The sequence below is a fragment of the Bubalus bubalis genome, chromosome 16 (assembly GCF_019923935.1).
Source record: "Bubalus bubalis isolate 160015118507 breed Murrah chromosome 16, NDDB_SH_1, whole genome shotgun sequence".
Lineage (NCBI taxonomy): Eukaryota > Metazoa > Chordata > Mammalia > Artiodactyla > Bovidae > Bubalus > Bubalus bubalis.
In genome coordinates, this window is record NC_059172.1 from 31111366 (window position 1) to 31133682 (window position 22317).

The 22317-nt window shown below is 38.3% G+C and overlaps 1 protein-coding gene across 1 annotated transcript in view; it reads left to right on the plus strand.

The window, feature by feature from the left end:
* The window catches only part of PGM2L1 (phosphoglucomutase 2 like 1), a 60857-nt gene that overhangs the window by 17362 nt on the left and 21178 nt on the right, over nt 1-22317 (plus strand). Inside the window, exons 2-5 of the mRNA XM_006073303.4 lie at nt 14231-14398; nt 16775-16881; nt 17604-17688; nt 20547-20630. Coding sequence (XP_006073365.2) covers nt 14231-14398; nt 16775-16881; nt 17604-17688; nt 20547-20630 — 444 coding nt within the window. The remainder of the gene's footprint in view (nt 1-14230; nt 14399-16774; nt 16882-17603; nt 17689-20546; nt 20631-22317) is intronic.

Sequence of the window (22317 nt, forward strand, 5' to 3'; positions counted from 1 at the left end):
ATGATTTCAGAAGAATATGAAAATTGGGCTTTATTAAAAAAGAAAAAAATCCATCTTATTGTTTCCTTTGTTGATAGTTTTCATTCTGATGAGAAAGTTTTTCCTAATTATTGGTAGTATTTTTACTACTAAGGCAATGGCACCCCACTCCAGTACTCTTGCCTGGAAAATCCCATGGATGGAAGAGCCTGGTAGGTTGCAGTCCAGGGGGTCGCTAAGAGTCAGACACGACTGAGTGACTTCACTTTCACTTTTCACTTTCATGCATTGGAGAAGGAAATGGCAACCCACTCCAGTGTTCTTGCCTGGAGAATCCCAGGGATGGGGGAGCCTGGTGGGCTGCCGTCTCAGGGGTCGCACAGAGTCAGACACGACTGAAGCGACTTAGCAGCAGTAGCTTAAGTAACTTAAACATCAGGCCATGAATCTTTTTCTGGTACAAACTGAATTAAGTATAGTTATAGAATCTCAATTGACAGGATTCTAGATGTTTAAGTAACTTAAACATCAGGCCATGAATCTTTTTCTGGTACAAACTGAATTAAATATAGTTATAGAATCTCAATTGACAGGATTCTAGATATCATCTTGTTTAAGCTCCTGCTCAGAATTAAAATGTCTAAAATATCCCATAGGTAACTTCATTGTCAGAATATCCCTGGTATAGGGGACTCTTGTCTCACTTGGGAGCTAGATTCTAAACTCAGTAAATAATGAAAATTTCGTAAAGTAAAAATTACTCTTGGAAAACTCTTAAATTGCCTATGAACTATAGAATATGTGACTTCAAGTATCTATCTTTATACAGTAATATATAATAATAATAATGTATATAGTAGTTTGGACTTCCCTGGTGGCTCAGTGGTAAAGAATCCACCTGCCAGTGCAGGAGACACAGGTTTGATCCCTGGGTTGGGAAGATCCCCTGGAGAAAGGAATGGCAACCTGCTCCACTTGCCTGTGTAATGCCATGGAGAGAGGAACCTGGTGGGCTACAGTCCATGGGGTTGCAAAAGAGCTGGACATGACTGAGCGACTAAACAACAATATATTCACTATATATAATGGAGCACATGCACAAAATGTAATTTTTAGCAATACTTTTGGAGGTAGGGCTAAGTACATACAGTTGACTATGTGTAAGATAAGTGTATATGAAACTAATGTAGTACAATATTGTATAGTAGAAGGATTTCTGGGTCTAATAATGGCTTCCCTGGTAGCTCAGCTGGTAAAGAATCCGCCTGCAATGAAGGAGACCTGGGTTCAATCCCTAGGTTGGGAAGATCCCCTGGAGCAAGGGATAACTACCCACCAGTATTCTGGCCTGGAGAAACCATGGACTATGACAGAGCCAGACATCCTGGAATGTGAAGTCAAGTGGGCCTTAGGAAGCATCACTATGAACAAAGCTAGTGGAGGTGATGGAATTTCAGATCCCAAAAGATGATGCTGTGAAAGTGCTGCACTCAATATGCAAGCAAATCTGGAAAACTCAGCAGTGGCCATAGGACTGGAAAAGGTCAGTTTTCATTCTAATTCCAAAGAAAGGCAATGCCAAAGAATGTTCAAACTACTGCACAATTGGACTCATCTAACACACTAGTAAAGTAATGCCCAAAATTCTCCAAGGCAGGCTTCAACACTGTATGACCCATGAACTTCCCGATGTTCAAGCTGGATCTAGAGAAGGCAGAGGAACCAGAGATCAAATTGCCAACATCCGTTGGATCATCGAAAAAGTGAGAGTTCCAGAAAAACATTTACTTCTGATTTATTGACTACACCAAAGCCTTTGACTGTGTGGATCACAACAAACTGTGGAAAATTCTTAAAGAGATGGCAATACCAGACCACCTGACCTGCTTCCTGAGAAACATGTATGTAGTTCAGGAAGCAACATTTAGAACTGGACATGGAACAACAGACTGGTTCCAAATCTGGAAAGGAGTACATCAAGGCTGTATGTTGTCACTCTGCTTATTTTACTTATATGCAGCCTACATCATGAGAAACACTGGGCTGGATGAAGCACAAGCTGGAATCGAGAGTGCCGGGAGAAATATCAATTACCTCAGATATGCAGATGACACCACACTTATGGCAGAAAGTGAAGAACTAAAGAGATTCTTGATGAAAGTGAAAGAGGAGATTGAAAAAGTTGGCTTAAAACTCAACATTCAGAAAACGAAGATCATGGCATCTGGTCACATCATTTCATGGCAAATAGATGGGAAAACAATGGAAACAGTAACAGGCTTTATTTTTGGGGGCTCCAAAATCACTGCAAATGTTGATTTCAGCCATGAAATTAAAAGATGCTTGCTCTTTGGAAGAAAAGCTATGACCAACCTAGATAGCATATTAAAAAGCAGAGACATTACTTTACCAACAAAGGTCCATCTAGTCAAAGCTATAGTTTTTCCAGTAGTCATGTTTGGATGTGAGAGTTGGATTATAAAGAAAGCTGAGTGCCGAAGAATTGATGCTTTTGAACTGTGGTGTTGGAGAAGACTCTTGAGAGTCCCTTGGACTGCAAGGACATCCAACCAGTCCATCCTAAAGGAAATTAGTCCTGAATATTCATTGGAAGGACTGAGGCTGAAGCTGAAACTCCAATACTTTGGCCACTTGATGGAAGAACTGACTCACTGGAAAATACCCTAATGCTGGGAAAGATTGAAAGCAGGAGAAGGGGACGACAGAGGATGAGATGGTTGGATGGCATCACCGACTCGACGGACACGAGTTTGAATAGGCTCCGGGAGTTGGTTATTTACAGGGAAGTCTGGCATCCTGCAGTCCATGGGGGTCACAAAGAGTCAGATGACTGAGTGACTACACTAAGTATATTCCCTGTATGAAAGATTGTATTTTTCATATATATTTTTTCCATCCATATGTATGAAATGTTATGTTGCTTTGTATCATTTTTTGGTATCCTATGCATTTTTATTTTTTGTAGCATATATACATATCCCATCTAACATGCTGTACATTCGGTGCACCTTATTTGAAAGGTAGGATCTTTAGTTCTTCACCTGACACCTGGGGAGACTTTTGTAACTGTCTCCAGAAATACAGAACAGTGGAAGTGAAGCTTCCTGACTTTCTTCTTTTGTTGTTGTTTTTTAATATTTACTATTTATTTATTTGGCCTTCCCAGGTGGCACTAGTGGTAAAGAACTCACCTGCTGACACAAGAGACACAAGGGTTCAATCCCTGGGTCAGGAAGATTCCCCTGGAGAAGGAAGTGGCAACCCACTCCAGCATTCTTGCCTAGAAAATTCCGTGGACAGAGGAGCCTGGTGGGTTAGCGTCCGTGGGGTCGCAAAGAGTCAGACATGACTGAGTGACTGAGCACAGCACATTTATTTGGCTTCACCTGATTTGTAGCTGTAGCATGTGGGATCTTTAGTCGCAGAATGAGAACTCTTAGTTGCAGCTTGTGGGATCTAGTTCCCCGACCAGGGGTTGAACCCAGGCCCCCTGCATTGGAAGTGTGGAGTCTTAGCCACTGGAGCACCAGGGAAGTCCTTAAAGCTTCCAAGGCTAGATCATGAAAGGTAATGTAACTTCCCCCTGGCTTGCTTGTTCTTGAGATACTTGCCCTTGGAGCCATGTCACATATAGTGACCACTATAAATATGCAGTTGACAGCCCCAGCTAGCCCCATCCTGGCTCTGCCCTTTCTAATTCATGACCCACAGAAACTATGAGAAAGAAATGACTATTGATTAAGCCACTAAGTTTGGAGTGGTTTGTTATCCCTGCCATTGTAATTATTATACCCTCCCTTCCCAGCACTGGGCTTACAATTTTGAAAACTCTTAATAAAAATTTCTAAGTGAAAAATGGTATCTTATTTCAATTTTTATTTCCTTGATTACTGGGAAGAAGCTATTGGGTAGGGAGATAATAGTTGGCATGCTAGCTATAGATATAATTTCAAACTTAATAAATAAGTCTAATGCTGAAGTCATTATTTCTCTACCCTCAACTTGATCTTCATCCTTTTCTCTCTAATTTATACTCATATTTCAGTTCAGATATTACTTCTTCCAGTTAGCTTTCCCTGGCTCTGCTCTCTATCTTTCAATCCATTCTGGGTTAGAGGCTTATCTTATGTGCTCCTATAGAACCCTGTTACTTACTCCTATTTTAGTACTTTTTATATTTGATGTGGTAATTGCCCTTTTACTTATTGTTATGCTTCAGTAAATCTTGAGCTTTACAAAAGCACTATCTTCTTGTTCCCTATAGCATTTGCTGTGCCTAGCATACAGTGTGGAGAAGGAAATGGCAGCCCACTCCAGTGTTCTTGCCTGGAGAATCCCAGGGACGGGGGAGCCTGGTGGGCTGCCGTCTATGGGGTTGCACAGAGTCGGACACGACTGAAGCGACTTAGCAGCAGCAGCAGCAGCATATAGTGTGTGCTTAAAAAGGAGATATTTTTAATTAATTCAACAAACATTTGAGTGTCTACTGTGTACCAGGTTCTGTTCTTGATAGTTAAAATACATTAATAATTAAAACAAAGTAATATTTTGATTGATCACAAGTAATATATATTTGTGATTTAATTTAACCTCAAAGATAACATGAAATTAATTTTCCAAAGGCCTTTATCTTAAAAAATATATCCACTTAATTAGAAAATTCGTTTCAGTTGGGAATTCTATTTGATTGCATGGTTACTTAAACCTGTTCTAATATTCTCTTTCTCTAATATTTATGTTCCCTGTCACTATTTATGATTCTGAGTCAACACATCTTCTGTGTACAAGGTACAAGTTAGCTACTGTGGGAGATACAAGGTTGTTGAAAATATGGTCACTGCTATCAACTATGAAGGTACCACCATTATGTAGTTGGGCTTCCCTGGTGGTAAAGAATCCACCTGCCAATGTAGGAGACCTGTGTTCATCTCTAGGATGGGGAGATTCCCCTGGAGAAAGAAATGGCAACCCACTCCAGTATTCCTGCCTGGGAAATCCCATGGACAGAGGAGCCTGGCAGGCTACAGTCCATGGGGTGGCAAAAAGCTGGACTCAGCTTAGCAACTGAGTACATGCCACCATTATGTAAGTGAGTACTCTTTTTAAGGAAATTTCTACTATGATCTGTTAACTTTTATTTTAATTCTTTGAGTGACATTGCAGTTGGGATTGTAGCAAAAATATAAGCATAGTTATTTTCCCCATAATGTTTGCAAAATAAAGACTTGGATGAATGTTGATTTAATGTATTAATGGCAAGAAGAATGCTTAGATAGGTAGTAGGAGGAGAAATGATAGGGGATGAATTCAGTGTATTGAAAAACTATTTTATTGGGAGTCAAGAAGGCTCAACCTTATTTCACATCAGGACACAACCATCACCTACTGTATTAGGGTACAGTCAAAGCTGTGTAGCAAAGACTATGCAATGTAATGGCTCAAAGCAGAAGATAATTTCTTTCATACCCTTCAGAGGTCAGTGACTGACCAGGGCTGGTGGAGGGGACCTGTGCCATCCTCAAAATGTGACTGCCACTACTGATCCAAAATGGCTTCAACCTATGGGAAGAAGAATAAGATTTAGGAGAGTGTACACTTAATCCTTTTCAGGGAAAGACCTGAAAATGGAACATATCATTCCCACTTTCATGTCATTGGTCAGAGTTTAGTCACATGGTCACACTTATCTGTAAAGTAGACTGAATAGCCCTTAGCCAGGCTGCTGTGTAAGTACCCAACTGTATGATTAAAGGAGAGAGAAATATTGGGAGACATCTAGCAGTTGGGTGCTATTACCAATCTGGGATCCTCAGATTCCTGACTTAACTGTCAACCTTGTAAAACACCTTGGGGAACTTATATATGTGTCTGCTTATCATCCATTTGAAATACTAAGTTCTTTTTATTTTTGATTGAAATTAGGAGTGTATATGGTAGTACTTGAGGAGGGCATGACATTCCCACTCCAGTATTCTTGCCTGGAGAATCCCCATGGAGAGAAGAGCCTGTCGGGCTATAATCCATGTGGTCGCAAAGAGTCAGACACGACTGAGCAACTAAGCACATGGTAGTACTTAAGATATGTTTAATTTTTAGCAATTGGCAATTGTCCTTGATTTAAATTTTGTAAATAAACTGATGTGTTTTGTTGGACAAAAATATTTCCAAGTATGAACTTCATTGGAGAAATAATTAGAGAGCAATGAAGAAGTTAAACTGTTGACTAGATTCCAAAGTGAATCTACAATCAAAATGTTAGAGTTTGAAAGGATCTTTTCTTCTTTTTTTTTAAAAAAAAATGCATATAGAGAAGCTATATACCAGAATGAGGTCTTTTCAGATTAAATTCCAACCCGTTTTCAGATTAAATTTCAACCCCTAAATTGTACTGATGAGCTTCAGAGAGAAGTGTTCAGAGAGAGACCTGTCCGAGGGCTCATAGTTTATTCGATAAAAGAGACTGAGTAAAGAACTCAAGGCTTCTAAGTTTTAATCTGTTAAAGAAACTGACAACAATATGGAAAGAGTAAGCTCAGCCAGGATACTGCATAAGCCCTGAAGATACAGACTGAAGTAATTTCTTTCAGTCTACCACCAAAAAAAAGTTTTGAGTGGTATGTGATATTTCTCTGTGAATACTAAACTAGGGCAGGTTAGCTGTAGTAGCAAATACTCCAAAATTTGTTGCCATATTTGTGAGGTAGGAGGTAGAGGGCAATTTTGTTCTGTGAACCACCTATTCCATCTTGATGCTACATACTCCTATAAGTCCTTGGAGCCCTCTCTCTTTTGTGGGTTGATGGGGAAAGAGAGGATGGGGAGGGGGCAGAGGTGGCTGGTGGTAAGGGAGTGTTTAATGGCCTGGATTGACACACATCTCTTTTACTCAGTTCTATTGACCAAAACTCTGTCACATGATCTCATGTAACTCTAAGGGAGGCTGGAAGATATATTCTATCTGTGTGCCCAGGAAGAAGAGCAGAACATCATTCCTATTTCTTACAAGAGAGGATACTAGAGTAAAATTATCTGTTCAAAGTACTAGTAATAGATGCTACTGACTGGAGATTTAATATAGTCCCTCACATGATCTCTTACTGTAGAGCTTGAAAAGATAATCTAAAAAGCTATAACACTCTACTGAGAATATAAGGTCTAGGAGGAGGTCAAGTGATTTGTTCCAGATTATCTAGCTAACCAATTGCAGACTCAAGATCAGAACCACTCTTCCTAGAATCATAAGGTCTGTGGTCTCTTCATTACCCTGCAATGACCTCCTGAACTAGTTGACCAACAGTTGGGTTCTTCATTTGTCAAAAAAGGTGAGATGTATCAGAATAAATAAAACTGACTATTTGAAATGTTTTATTTTGATTACCTTATGTGAGAAATATTTTTATTTAAACCTTTATAGAGATATATATTCCTATGTCACTGAATAGTCAACTTCAATTAAGTGTATGTGCTTTGTGATTAAAAAAAAAACAAAACCCAAGAGTTAAAAAAAAGACTGTTTATGTAATCTTAAGCTTTGAAATAAACTGATTGTTTTTATATTTCACACTAATCTTGGCATAATCAATATTATACTTAAATGGTAACAATGTATTTTTTAAATTTATTTTCTACTTTTGGAGTAGTTAGCATCTTTATTTACTGGATATGATTTTTATATTCATTTAGTGATTATTATTCAGATTTTATTGTCAGTTGTTATTAAGTAAATATCATTTTTTATGACAAGTGTAGTCATTCAAGTTTTTTCCTAAACCAATTTAGTTTACATTTATTTCCATAATTTTTTTAAGATGGAGAAATTAAATTTAGAATTAAACCAAGATTAAAGGGAAAAAAATTATTGCTTTAACAAGAGTGTATTTTGGACTCAGTCAGGAAGCATCTGGTTTGGAAAACACGTTCTGCTTCAGGCCACTACACTTGGATCTCCAAGCTGGCTGACCCTCAGAAGTAAATGTCAGTTACAATCACCCTTGAGATTTTCAGATTGCAGTTTCCTATTTTAACTTGTCTAGAAATAAACTAGAAAAAAAATAAATTTTTTTTCTCTGTAGTTAATATAAAACTGATGTTTACTGTATAGACAGTCATCTCTATCAGAAACATTTAAAAGTGTTATTTACAGTTTTGTAATTTTAGATATATTTGAGTTACTAAAAAATCAATTTTATATATTGTCTCCTATTTAGATGCTTAACAATATTTTTTTAATTTATTTATTTTAATTGGAGGCTAATTACTTTACAATATTGTATTGGTTTTGCCATACATCAACATGAATCCGCCACGGGTGTACACGTGTTCCCAATCCTGAACCCCCCTCCCACCACCCTCCCCATAGCATCCTTCTGGGTCATCCCAGTACACCAGCCCCAAGCATCCTGTATCCTGCATCAAACCTGGACTGGCAACTCGTTTCTTATATGATATTATACATGTTTCAATGCCATTCTCCCAAATCATCCCACCCTCGCCCTCTCCCACAGAGTCCAAAAGACCGTTCTATATGTCTGTGTCTCTTTTGCTGTCTCACATACAGGGTTATCATTACCATCTTTCTAAAATCTATGTATATGCGTTAGTATACTGTATTGGTGTTTTTCTTTCTGGCTTACTTCACTCTGTATAATCGGCTTCAGTTTCATCCACCTCATTAGAACTGATTCAAATGTGTTCTTTTTAATGGCTGAGTAATAATCCAGTGTGTATATGTACCACAGTTTTCTTATCCATTCATTTGCTGATGGACATCTAGGTTGCTTCCATGTCCTGGCTATTATAAACAGTGCTGCGATGAACATTGGGGTACACATGTCTCTTTCAATTCTGGTTTCCTCGGTGTGTATGCCCAGAAGTGGGATTGCTGGGTCTTAAGGCAGTTCTATTTCCAGTTTTTTAAAGAATCTCCACACTGTTCTCCATAGTGGCTGTACTAGTTTGCATCCCCACCAACAGTGTAAGAGGGTTCCCTTTTCTCTACACCCTCTCCAGCATTTATTGCTTGTAGACTTTTGGATCACAGCCATTCTGACTGGCATGAAATGGTACCTAATTTGGAATTGTTAATATATCTATTCTTTCTTCAAATTACAGGCTTCCTAAGAACCAAGAATTAGGTTAGAACTGATTGTGATATATAACAGAAAATACTTTTAGGCTTTATTCTAGTAGTTGTGCAATTAAATATTAGGAAGTGCACTCAGTAACCTAATAGCATTAATGTCTGGTGATCGTTTTTATATAGCTATAATAAAAAGGAATATTGTTTGCTTTGTAGCTGGAGTTAATTATTGTTAGAAGTATTATTAACCTGCCTTACATAATTATTTTGTTTATAGTGAAATGGTACAGGCTTTAAAAATAGAGGAAAAGAATAGAATGGGAATGACTAGCGATCTCTTCAAGAAAATTAGAGATACCAAGGGGACATTTCATGCAAAGATGGGCTCGATTAAGGACAGAAATGGTATGGACCTAACAGAAGCAGAAGATACTAAGAAGAGGTGGCAAGAATACACAGAAGAACTATACAAAAAAGATCTTCATGACCCAGATAACCACGATGGTGTGATCACTCACCTCAAGCCAGACATCCTGGAATGCAAAATCAAGTGGGCTTTAGGAAGCATTACTATGAACAAAACTAGTGGAGGTGATGGAATTCCAGTTGAGCTATTTCAAATCCTAAAAGGTGATGCTGTGAAAGTGTTGCACTCAATATGCCAGCAAATTTGGAAAACTCAGCAGTGGCCACAGGACTGGAAAAAGTTTTCATTCCAATCCCAAAGAAAGGCAATGCCAAAGTATACTCAAACTACCACACAATTGCACTCATCTCACACGGTAGAAATGTAATGCTCAAAATTCTCCAAGCCAGGCTTCAGCAATATGTGAACCGTGAACTTCCAGATGTTCAAGCTGGATTTAGAAAAGGCAGAAGAACCAGAGATAAAATTGCCAACATCTGCTGGATCATCGAAAAAGCAAGAGAGTTCCAGAAAAACATCTCTTTTATTGACTATGCCAAAGCCTTTGACTGTGTGGATCACAACAAACTGTGGAAAATTCTTAAAGAGATGGCAATACCATACCACCTGACCTGCCTCTTGAGAAATCTGTATGCAGGTCAGGAAGCAACAGTTAGAACTGGACATGGAACAACAGACTGGTTCCACATCGGAAAAGGAGTACATCAAGGCTGTATATTGTCACCCTGCTTATTTAACTTCTGTTCAGTTCAGTTCAGTCACTCAGTCATGTCCGACTCTTTGCGACCCCATGAACCGCAGCACGCCAGGCCTCCCTGTCCATCACCAACTCCCGGTGTCCACCCAAACCCATGTCCATTGTGTCAGTGATGCCATCCAACCATCTCATCCTCTGTCATCCCCTTCTCCTGCCCTCAATCTTTCCCAGCATCAGGGTCTTTTCAAATGAGTCAGCTCTCCGCATGAAGTGGCCAAAGTATTGGAGTTTCAGCTTCAACATCAATCCCTCCAGTGAACACCCAGGATTGATCTCCTTTAGGATGGACTGGTTGGATCTCCTTGCTGTCCAAGGGACTCTCAAGAGTCTTCTCCAACACCACAGTTCAAAAGCATCAATTCTTTGGCGTTCAACTTTCTTTGTAGTCCAACTCTCACATCCATACATGACCACTGGAAAAACCATAGCCTTGACTAGATGGACTTTTGTTGGCAAAGTAATGTCTCTGCTTTTTAATATGCTGTCTAGGTTGGTCATAACTTTCCTTCCAAGGAGCAAGCATCTTTTAATTTCATGGGTGCAGTCACCATCTGCAGTGATTTTGGAGCCCAGAAAAAGAAAGTCTGACACTGTTTCCACTGTTTCCCCATCTATTTGCCATGAAGTGATGGGACTGGATGCAGAGCACATCATGAGAAATGCTGGGCTGGATGAAGCACAAGCTGGAATCAAGATTGCTGGGAGAAATATCAATAACCTCAGATATGCAGATGACACCACCCTAATGGTAGAAAGCGAAGAACTAAAGAGCCTGTTGATGAAAGTGAAAGAGGAGAGTGAAAAAGTTGGCTTCAAACCTATTCAGAAAACTAAGATCATGGCATCTGGTCCCATCACTTCATGGCAAATAGATGGGGAAACAATGGAAACAGTGACAGACTTTATTTTGGGGGGCTCCAAAATCACTGCAGATGGTGACTGCAGCCATGAAATTAAAAGACACTTGCTCCTTGGAAGAAAAGCTATGACCAACCTAGACAGCATATTAAAAAGCAGAAACATTACTTTACTGACAAAGGTCTGTCTAGTCAAAGCTATGTTTTTTCCAGTGGTCATGTATGGATGTGAGAGTTGGACTATAAAGAAAGCTGAGCACCAAAGAATTGATGCTTTTGATCTGTGGTGTTGGAGAAGACTCTTGAGAGTTCCTTGGACTGCAAGGAGAGCCAACCAGTCCATCCTAAAGGAAATCAGTCCTGAATATTCATTGGAAGGACTGATGCTGAAGCTGAAACGCCAATACTTGGCCACCTGATGCAAAGAACCAACTCAGAAAAGACCCTGATGCTGAGAAAGATTGAAGGCGGGAGGAAAAGGGGATGACAGAGGATGAGATGGTTGGATGACATCACTGACTCAATGGATACTAGTTTGAGTAGGCTCCGGGAGTTGGTGATGGACAGGGAGGCCTGGCGTCCTGCAGTCCATGGGGTCACAGAGTCAGACACGACTGAGCAACTCAATTGAATTGAACAGGCTTTAGAACCGGATCAACCTGGATTCAGATCCTGTCTAGACCGGCAAAATTAGCTCAGTGGTACGAGTCTCCTCTAAATCTTAATCTCTTCATCAATATGATGATAATAATAATACTAGCAGTAAGATACTGCAATGAACATTCTTGTATGAATGAATCTTGTTCATTTGAACATATTACTGTGGACAGAGAAATCTATGGGCCAAAAGGCATATGCAGTTTGATATTGATAATTGCTGCAAAATTCTCTCTAAAAAGACTATCCTAATTTCAGTGTAACTAACTGTATGATACTGCCTTATACCCTGTATAGTACTGGAGTTTTTCAGTCTTTTCATTTTTGTATTTCTTATGCCTATTTTTAAATGTTAATCCTCTTCAAATCTCTTTGACCTCTGTATCAAATTTGGTGGTGTAATACAGACATTGGAATAATATGTAGTAGCCCAGATAATTTTACTGTTTAGATTTTTCTCTTCATAGCTATTCATATTTTAATAGTAACTCTGTATTTGTTAGTTTGTGCCATTTATGAAATAGAAACTGTTTAAGTCAAGGCATGCTCACACTCTCTCTATATATATATATACATATATGTATATAGACATACATTTTTATCATCCATCTAGTTTAAATATTATAATTTCAGTTAATCAAAATTTCCATGTCTTCTCATTAGTTTTTGGCATGTATCCCAATAACTTTAATTTTCACTATTACTAGAAGACATTTTTGTTTAAATTATGTATTAACATGATTTTATTTCTCTGTAAGTGCAAATATACTCTAGTATCTTCCATATGTCTTGGCTTATCATTCTGAATATTCATTATCATTGTATAGATTGTAGATATAGACAGTCTAAGAAGTTAGTTGGAGAAGGCAATGGCACCCCACTCCAGTACTCTTGCCTGGAAAATCCCATGGATGGAGGAACCTGGTAGGCTGCAGTCCATGGGGTTGCTAAGAGTCAGACATGACTGAGCAAATTCACTTTCACTTTTCACTTTCATGCATTGGGAGAGGGAAATGGCAACCCACTCCAGTGTTCTTGCCTGGAGAATCCCAGGGATGGGGGAGCCTGGTGGGCTGCCGTCTATGGGGTCACACAGAGTCGGACACGACTGAAGCGACTTAGCAGCAGCAGCAGCAGCAGCAGCAAGAAGTTAGTAGGGACTAAATCCATAGTATGTATGGTAATGGAAGAGAGAAGTTATGGTTTACCTTATTTTTTTATTTTTGACTCTTTCTCCTAAAATAAAATACTGGAAAATTCCATTTAAGTTTTATTCTTATTTATAATTGCATTTCAATTCAAAACTTGCTACTCACTTGTGAAGCACTATTTTCAGTTATAGGCATCCTTAGCTTTATGAAAATAACTTGAAGTATGTGCTAATGAAATAGGAATCCTAAAATGAAGATGTTGGCAAGTCTTGCTTCACAAGCCAAGTTTGAACTGAATTTTTATTCTCATTCTTAATCAAGTCCACATTTAAACTTAAGACCTTTTTATGGTCAGTTTTTGCTATAGATAAATTGAACAGTTTTCTGTGATTTTAAAGAGCAGTAAGGCTTATCTGCACGGAGAAGGCAATGGCATCCCACTCCAGTGTTCTTGCCTGGAGAATCCCAGGGACAGGGGACCCTGGTGGGGTCACACAGAGTTGGACACGACTGAAGTGATTTAGCAGCAGCAGCAAGGCTTATCTGCGACTTCCCAGTTGGTGCAGTGATAAAGAGTCCACCTGCCAATGCAGGAAATGCAAGAGACACAGGTTCAGTCTCTGGGTGGCGAAGATCCCCTGGAGGAATAAATGGCAACCCACTCCAGTATTCTTGCCTGGAAAGCCCCATGGACAGAGGAGCCTGGCAGGGTATAGTCTATGAGGTGTCAAAGAGTCGGACATGACTGAGAACACACACACGCATGCACACACTCACACACACAAGGCTTATCTGATCATTTTGAATTATAGATGTTTAGGAAGTATTTAATAGGCATGTTGTGATAACATTTATTTAATAGCTCCCACATTTCTTTTAAAACTGAACATAGTAATAATTGATGTCATTTTTGACTAAGTTTTATTTTGGGTCCATAGCTCTTAAGGTTGTCAGTTTGTTAAAAATTTCTTAAATATAGTATTTTTAAAATATGATTAGAGATATATAAACCACCCTTAATAGGGTGTGGCCACTCTGGGGACTCAGTAAATAGCAGGTGTTTTTTTATTACTGTTGTTGTTGTTCAGCTGCTCAGTCATGTCCAACTCTTTGAGACCCCATGGACTGCAGCATGCCAGGCTTCCCTATATACTAATATTATTAAGTAGCATTGTGGAATTTATAGTGAATGCAGAACCTTGTAACATATGAATAAAACTTATTGGCTCCTCAGAAGGGCTTCCTATTAGGACTGTACTTGTGATTCTGATTAAGTTTTAATGCATCTTTTTTTTTTAATAGAACCCGAAAACAAAAGAGCAAATTGAAAATCTGTTAAGGAATGGGATGAACAAGGAGCTGCGAGATAGGCTTTGTTGCCGAATGACTTTTGGAACTGCAGGACTTCGTTCTGCTATGGGGGCAGGATTTTGCTATATTAATGATCTTACAGTAATACAGTCAACACAGGTAAGTATTATTATTATATGTGTACTTTTATCACTGTTTTTTGCTTTATAAATTAGGTTTTTTAAAAAAAATAGTAAAAAAGCTCTATATCCAGCAAGATACTTTCTTACAAATAAAAAATGTTATATAAATTCTGATCTTTGGTCTTACACAAGACTCATCTTAGAGGTCATGTGTGTAGGGTCACAGGCTGATGTTCTGGTTATTTTGGTTGCCATCGTCAACTTCCTGACAGTATTACTTCACATTTCAAACCAGGAAATGGTTATTGACATTTTCATTTAATACAAAGAAGCAAACTTAGATAGAAGGTGATCTATTTTGGCATGTGGCCACTGATAAAGGTTAACCAGAGTATTTGGAAATTTTAATTGAAAATATTTCCCTTTAACATGGCTTTCCGTATAATTTGAGAGTTAAGACAGTGTTGATATGATTCAATTTGTTTTATTTCTCCCCATTTTTATGCAATTTATTCTAGAAACAATTCTCTTTCCAGTGAATCATCTTTAACTGTTTCAGGGAACTCCACTTTGGAGACCAAAATACATTTGCTGCTAAGTCACATCAGTCGTGTCTGACTCTGTGCGACCCCATAGACGGCAGCCCACCAGGCTCCCCCATCCCTGGGATTCTCCAGGCAAGAACACTGGAGTGGGTTGCCATTTCCCTCTCCAGTGCATGAAAGTGAAAAGTGAAAGTGAAGTCGCTCAGTTGTGTCCGACTCTTCGCGACCCCATGGACTGTAGCCTACCAGGCTCCTCCACCCATGGGACTTCCCAGGCAAGAGTACTGGAGTGGTGTGCCATTGCCTTCTCCAAAAAATAGTCCTAAACTACAGAATTGCTCAGTAGATATAATTCTAATCAATACTGGCAAACAATATTCTTATTCTGAAGAAATTCTCTAAATTCAATGGCTAATGCAGGGATTTGGGAACAAACAATGACAAGATGACTGAATAGTGGGATACTTGCTAGCTCCTGTCCCCATCCCCTTTCTTTTCCTGGTTCAGAAATGCTTCAGTTAGATCTTTTTTATATGTTGGGCTTCCTCATAAGATTTCATTTTGACTGAAGATTCCTTGACTTTACAAAAAGGAGTGGAGGAGGTGTTTGAAAATCAATTTCTACAGAAGTGCAAATTTTTACAGGAAATGAGATTCCAATATGTGAAGTAGAAAAGCCAGATTGAATCTGATTCTTAAACTCTAGCTTTTTTTCAGAACCTAGGTATAGTGGAATAAGATAAGATGGATTTTTACACCAAAGTATGAGATTCTGTGAGATTTTAGGATAGCATCATCATTAAAAATAAATAAGTTGGTCAATTTGGGCTGTATTGCATGTGTGAGTGCACGTGCACACACAGACATACTCACTCATAAGGAGTAGGTTGGGAAGAAGAATTATACTTGAAAGAACTGTGAAAGAAGGGTCCAGAAGTCACTGGGACCTCATTTGGTACTGGCACCATAGTAACTTGGCAGTGCCTGCCATATCATAGGTCTTCATTAAATTAGTACAACATTGTGAATGAATGGCCTTGGGCAAGTCATTAAATGAGCTTCAATCTTATTTTGTCTCCTCTTTTTTGGAAGAGATGGACAAAACTAAAACTGGTATCTGCATTTCTTTCTTTTCAGGGTTATTGTGAGGATTAAATGTGGCAACATTCGAGAAATTCATTTTAAAAGTGTTAGTTTTGTATAGTTGAAAGTGTTTATTAAAGTTAGCAAATCATTCATAAAATAGTTAAATGGCTTTGGCTTATTGTGGTATTTTCAATATTAAATGCTTTATTCCACTTTTTGTCCCCTTTGGTGCAAATTTTCCTTGTTTATAAGATTTTCTTTGTGATTTTAAAACTAAGGAATGGGATCAGCCATCTTAAGAAATATTCTAATGAAGGTTTATATTACTGATTTAAAATGTTTATGTCATAAATAGATCAACTCTTATGGTTAGCTTCAGTCTTATGATTTAGTAAGACCTAAAATGGTCAAACTTCCATTCTCTAGAGCCTTAATGCAAACAGCAATTTCTTTTGGTTCTTCGAACAGATTTTCTTTTTTAGCATACTGACTTTCATGTCCCATCATTTTTTCCCTAATGTTTTATGCATTATATTATATTTAACAGTTTCTTGATATTTCTGTGTATCAAATGTGTCCAAAACTTCAGGAAACGGGTGTTTGTCATCTCACATTTGAGGATTGAAGATTGTTGCTCTCATGGTGGTGAACACGGGCAAAATGAGGAGGCCAGTTCCCTGGGAGCCAATTAGCTGCACACCACACATAAAAAGCATAGACTTTAGGTCACTGAAAATGCAGGCATTACTCAGGAATTAATCTTTTCTGTTTATCTGCTTCAGGGGATGTACAAATACCTTGAGAGATGTTTCTCAGACTTCAAGCAAAGAGGCTTTGTAGTTGGGTATGACACGCGGGGTCAAGTAACTAGCAGCTGCAGCAGCCAGAGGTACAGTATTAATTGTTTCAGAGATTAAGCTGGATTGGAATTAAATCTGAAAAAAAATTTTATGCCCAGTAATAGGAGTTCTGAAACAGGAAACTGTCCAAAAAATGTGATCACATGCTGGTGTTTATTTAGAGCTGAAACATAAGCATTTCAAAGATATGGTTTTTACAGAAAAGAGTAAATTTTTAAATATTTAAAGTTAGTATTTAGAATGACATCGTAGATTATCTTATGATTTTATTATTTTGGCAAAGGCACTGGGTAGCAATATTATGTTACTTGTATTCTCTCACTATAGTCCTATTTTATTAGATTTAGCATATTTTCACACATAGATAATCATGATCTGGTGATACTTTTTTTAGGGGGTAAATAGGTATATTGTGTTTATCAAAGTCTCTGGTTTCACTTTCTTCCATGTTTTTTGCCTTTTGCAAAAGGAAAATTTTATTTCTTAGTAAATAGCCACCAAAAGCTGAATCAGGGAAAAGGAGGAAATTAAAATGTCAATTCTGTTCCTTGTTAGAGTTCCTTTTAAAAAATCTTGTTTATTAACAATTTAAAGTTGGAGCATGAAGCTTAAATAACTAGTGATTATAAGAATTGGTTGGATCAGATTGCTGTATATTCAGAACAATTGTAATGCATTTATTTTGTGGGAGGTTGGTTTTTTTTAAGTATGATTAGCTAAGGACCAAGTGAAATTTCTGTCCCTTTTTCAGGCTTGCTAAGCTAACTGCTGCTGTCTTACTGGCCAAAGATGTTCCTGTGTATCTTTTCTCAAGATATGTTCCTACACCTTTTGTAGTAAGTGTGTTATATCGTTGATCATACAGATTGCTACTCTTGAAAAAGTATTTCTTAAATCAAACAGGGTTCAAATCTTTGTCATGCATAAAATTCTATATTAAATAATATGAAGGACCTAAAGAAAACAAATATTGCTCTGACTTTATTTTCATTCAACACACATGTGTTGAACCACCTAAGAATTTGGTCTATAACAAGTTGATAAGTCTACAGTCATGGCAGGATATTTTAATAGTCTTCTTTCAGAAACTGATTTATCGAGCAGGCAAAAATTACTATAAAACACTCACTTGAGTGTTTTATTTCTTCTTTAAAAATTCAAGAGTGTGAACAGTGCTTGCTTCTTGTCATATAACTTAACAATGAGTGTGCATCTTTTCAATGCCTTGGTGAATTATCAAAGTCCCTTCTAAGTCTGGGTTAACTTTCCACATTTTATCTTTTGTACATTCAATGTCATAAAATGATTTTGAGAATTCCTTTTTTGCCAGTATCATTTACTTTAGGACAACCTCATCGTTTTCATCACAACCACATCCTTAACTTATATCCATACGTTCAACCTTCACTAAGCTGATCTGATTGCCTATGTGGAGTCTCTTGAATGACAGCAGTGTCAATGTTCCCAGTTATTTTTCTATAACTTCATTTATGATTGATTCAAATGTCACCTCCACCATTATCACTTTTTACTTCTTTGCTGCACTTTCATCTTTGTTGGCCATTTCCTAATTTCAGTCATCCAGTTTTGCAAAACTGTCACATGAGTTATCTCTGGGAGGTAAAGCGCAACACAGCTACATGTTTTGCTGTCTGTGCAATAGCTCACAGATGCACAGTGACCAACAGTGACATGATCAGTTACTAATCATGATGGCTCTCATATGCACATAGTTGTTTCAGGCTGAAGAGCTAGGAGCCAGGTTTTTACTTCATATAGTTATAGGCAACTGAAATTTGAGCATGTTTTTAGGAGACTGGTATTATTTACTTAAGCATGGTATCAGAAATTCATGTGTATTGGAACTTTGCAAAGCAATGACTGTCTGGATTTTAAGAGCAGCAATGAAAACACTTAAGTAGCAAAAAAACTATGAGATTTAACTAAAGCTCTACTTAAAGGGAAATTTATAGTCTTGATGATGAATATATTAGGAAAAAAGTTTTAAGTAATGAACTAAGACTTTAATTTAGTATGTTAGGATAAAAACAGAATAAATCCAAATAAAATTTAAAAAATAATAATGATAAAGGAAAAATCAGCTAAATAGAAAATAAAGAAAAGGAGGGTATCAACAAAAGCAGGAGTTGGCTTTCTGAAGAGACAAATAGTAAAATAGACCTTTTGGCAAGGGTACTGAAGAAAAAAAGAGAAAAGACAATCCCTGGTGGCTCAGATGGTAAAGAATCCTCCTGTAATGCAGGAGACCTGGGTTCGATCCCTGGGTTGGGAAGATCCCCTGGAGGAAGGCATGGCAACCCACTCGAGTATTCTTGCCTGGAGAATCCCCATGGACAGAGGAGCCTGGTGGGCTACAGTCCATGGGGTCGCAAAGAGTTGGACACGACTGAGTGACTAAGAACAGATTAAGAAAACCACAATATTCTGAACATGATGCAAATAAATGTGAAACAGAATTGGCCAATTTTCTTGAATAATTAATACATCAAAACTGATAAGAAATAGAAGGCCTGAACAGACCTGTAGTCATTAAAGAAATTGAACTGATTTTTATTAATCTTCTCAAAATAAAAATGTCAGGTCTACATGATTTTGTTGGCAAGTTTTACCAATTGTTAGATGAATAGACTGTCTCCATAATCTGTTTAGTGATTTATTGGACATATACAGAGTGGATCAAAGAATTGAAGGAATTTTTAAATAATTAGCTCTAATGAATGACAGAAACCAAGGAGGGCCCAGAAATGTTGAACTTTTTTGTAGAAGTCTGCCTCTGGGTTATACCATTTCCATCTGTAACTATGTGTTGGCCTTCCTCTCTTATTGCAAGTGGATCTGCTCTAGCTGCTAAGGAAGTTGTTTTTGGCACTGTTTATCACCATGTCTTTGAGTCAGAGGAAATCTACTTACAGCAAAAACATCTTGGAAAAGAATTGGGTCTTATGAGCCAGCCTCTGAGTTAAATCATCAAAGGAATAGGTTACTGTAGTCAGATCAGTGTCATGTGCCCATTCCCCCATGGCCAGGAGGAGAGAAGTTGGATGTGATGGTAGGATGGAGGAACATCTTAGGCAAATAAATAATAACTGTGATGAAAAAGGGAAATTCAACCTGGCAGTTAACTTTGGGAGAAATGGTAAATTGATTTTTATATGCTATAGAGGCCACAGAGTGTATGTAAAGATCTTAAAATCAAAAGGCAAGGGACCTATGTTCCACGCTTATATAATTCTCGCTTATGATTACATAATATTGAATAAACAATATACAGTGTGTAAAATATGATAGATTAGATGATTTTTAAATTTACTTCCAGGTCTAATATTTTATGATTAGATTCCCCTCTCATATCTCCAGAGTCTGGTGGAATATCTGGCATGTAGTAGGTGTTTATTAAATATTTGTTAAAGGAACAAAATAATTATAAGACTAAGTTAAATGAGACTGGGGGGAAAAAGCATTCAGTCTCACAGTTAGGTGGTTACTGATGACCTAATAGTTAGATGGCTTTAGTTATATCCCACCTAGTGAACCTGGAGTTGATTACTAAAGTTTTAGGCTATTTATGTCTTAATGTCTTTTCCAGTTATTTAATCAAGTATTTGTTTATTTATTCTTGTGTCAAATGTATGAGTGGCCAGGAAACAGAATTACAGTGTCGTTGCTTTTTTAGCCATACGCAGTCCAGGAACTCAAAGCAGTTGCAGGTGTGATGATTACGGCATCTCACAACCGCAAAGAAGACAATGGATACAAGGTAAACCTTGGACTCTTCATCTTTGGTTATTTCATAGTTCTTATTTTATTTAAATAATATGTGCTGAGTATATTTTCTACAATGGGAACCAGGGTTAGACATTGGAAACAGAAAGATAAATACACTGAGGCTGCCCCTCAGAGAATGGCTTCCCAGGTGGCTCAGTGGGTAAAGAATCTGCCTGCAATGCAGGAGACACAGGAGATGTGGATTCGATTCCTGGGTCGGGAAGATCACCTGGTGAAGGGCAGGGCAACCCACTCCAGTATTCTTGCCTGGAGAATCCCATAGACAGAGAAACCTGGTGGGCTACAGTCCATAGGGTCACAAAGAGTCGGACACAATTGAAGCTACTGAGTACCACCACCACTCAAAGAATGTGTATCCTTCCTGGCCCTTATTACCTCTCAATACGTGTTATTGTACTTTATATACTTATGTACTATTACAAAAGTCCCTTCAGTGGTCTTTACCTCTGATATCTTACTGCCCTTGATTTCCCCATCCCATCCCAAATCATCCTCTCTACCATTTCAGAGATAAAATCATTTTGTATCAAGAACTTGAAGAATGAGTGGGAGTTTGAAGGAAGAGAGCTGGAGGAATGGTACTTTGACCTCATTCTCCTCCTTTCCCTCCAGTCTTCTGCTGGGACTCCCTATTGGCCACAGGATCTGTTTGATATGTCAGGCTTCATGGCAGAAAGCAGGGTGGGGAAGGGTGCAGAGTGCTCAGAGGGGCAAACAGAAGATACAGCAGTGTTGAACCAGCATTTGGGGCTCCTGGCTCATGAGTGTATGATCTAATATTTCTTTTTCTTCTTGTGTAGGGGGGCACTCCAGGCACACTGAGCTCTGGTTTACTGGGGAAAAGAATATTTTATACTAATCTAAGATTTTGACCCTTGCCAGCTAAGTGGGGAGTATTACCATTTACAGAAGCAGTGAAGAAGCTTAATTCATTAGTTTGGGACATAATTAAGTTTGAGGGATTTGTGGGTCACTCAAGCAGCAGCAACCTGTAGGCAGTTGAATATGCAGATCTGTTGTTCAGGGGAGAAATTTGGGATCACCGTACGTATTATGTTAGAGCATTTAAGAATACTTGGAAGTTCTTTATTTGAATGGGCAGCCCAGAGACAGTGTAGGTTAGAAAAAGAGGTCAAGAATGGATCCCTAGGGAATATCAACTTCAAATGAAGGGAGAAAGAAGAGGATCTGGAGACAGGACAAAGACAGGAAGAGACTGATGTTACAAAAACCAAAGGGGTAAGAGAGTTGCAAGGAGGAAGAGGTCAACTGTCAAAGAGTGTAAAGAACCCAGATCTGTTCTCTGATCATCAGACTCCTACATCCAGCTGCCAACCTGATATCCTTTGGGATGCCTAACATGTTTCAAAATTATTATCTCTAGAACAGAGGCCTTGATTCTCCCACAACCTGCCATATATACACTCAAGTGTGTTCCCCAAGTCTTACCCATCTCTATAAATTCTAACTACCACCCACCCAAGCAAAAGCCAAAATTCATTCTTGATTACTCCCTTTCCTTCACTCCAGACATTTAACTGACTAACAGGTTCTACAAATTCTGCACCCAAAATCTATGTAGAATATGTTTACTTCTGCCTGTGTCTTCTACCTCCATGGTTCTAAACCATTGTCTTTGCCCGAACAACATCGTCCTA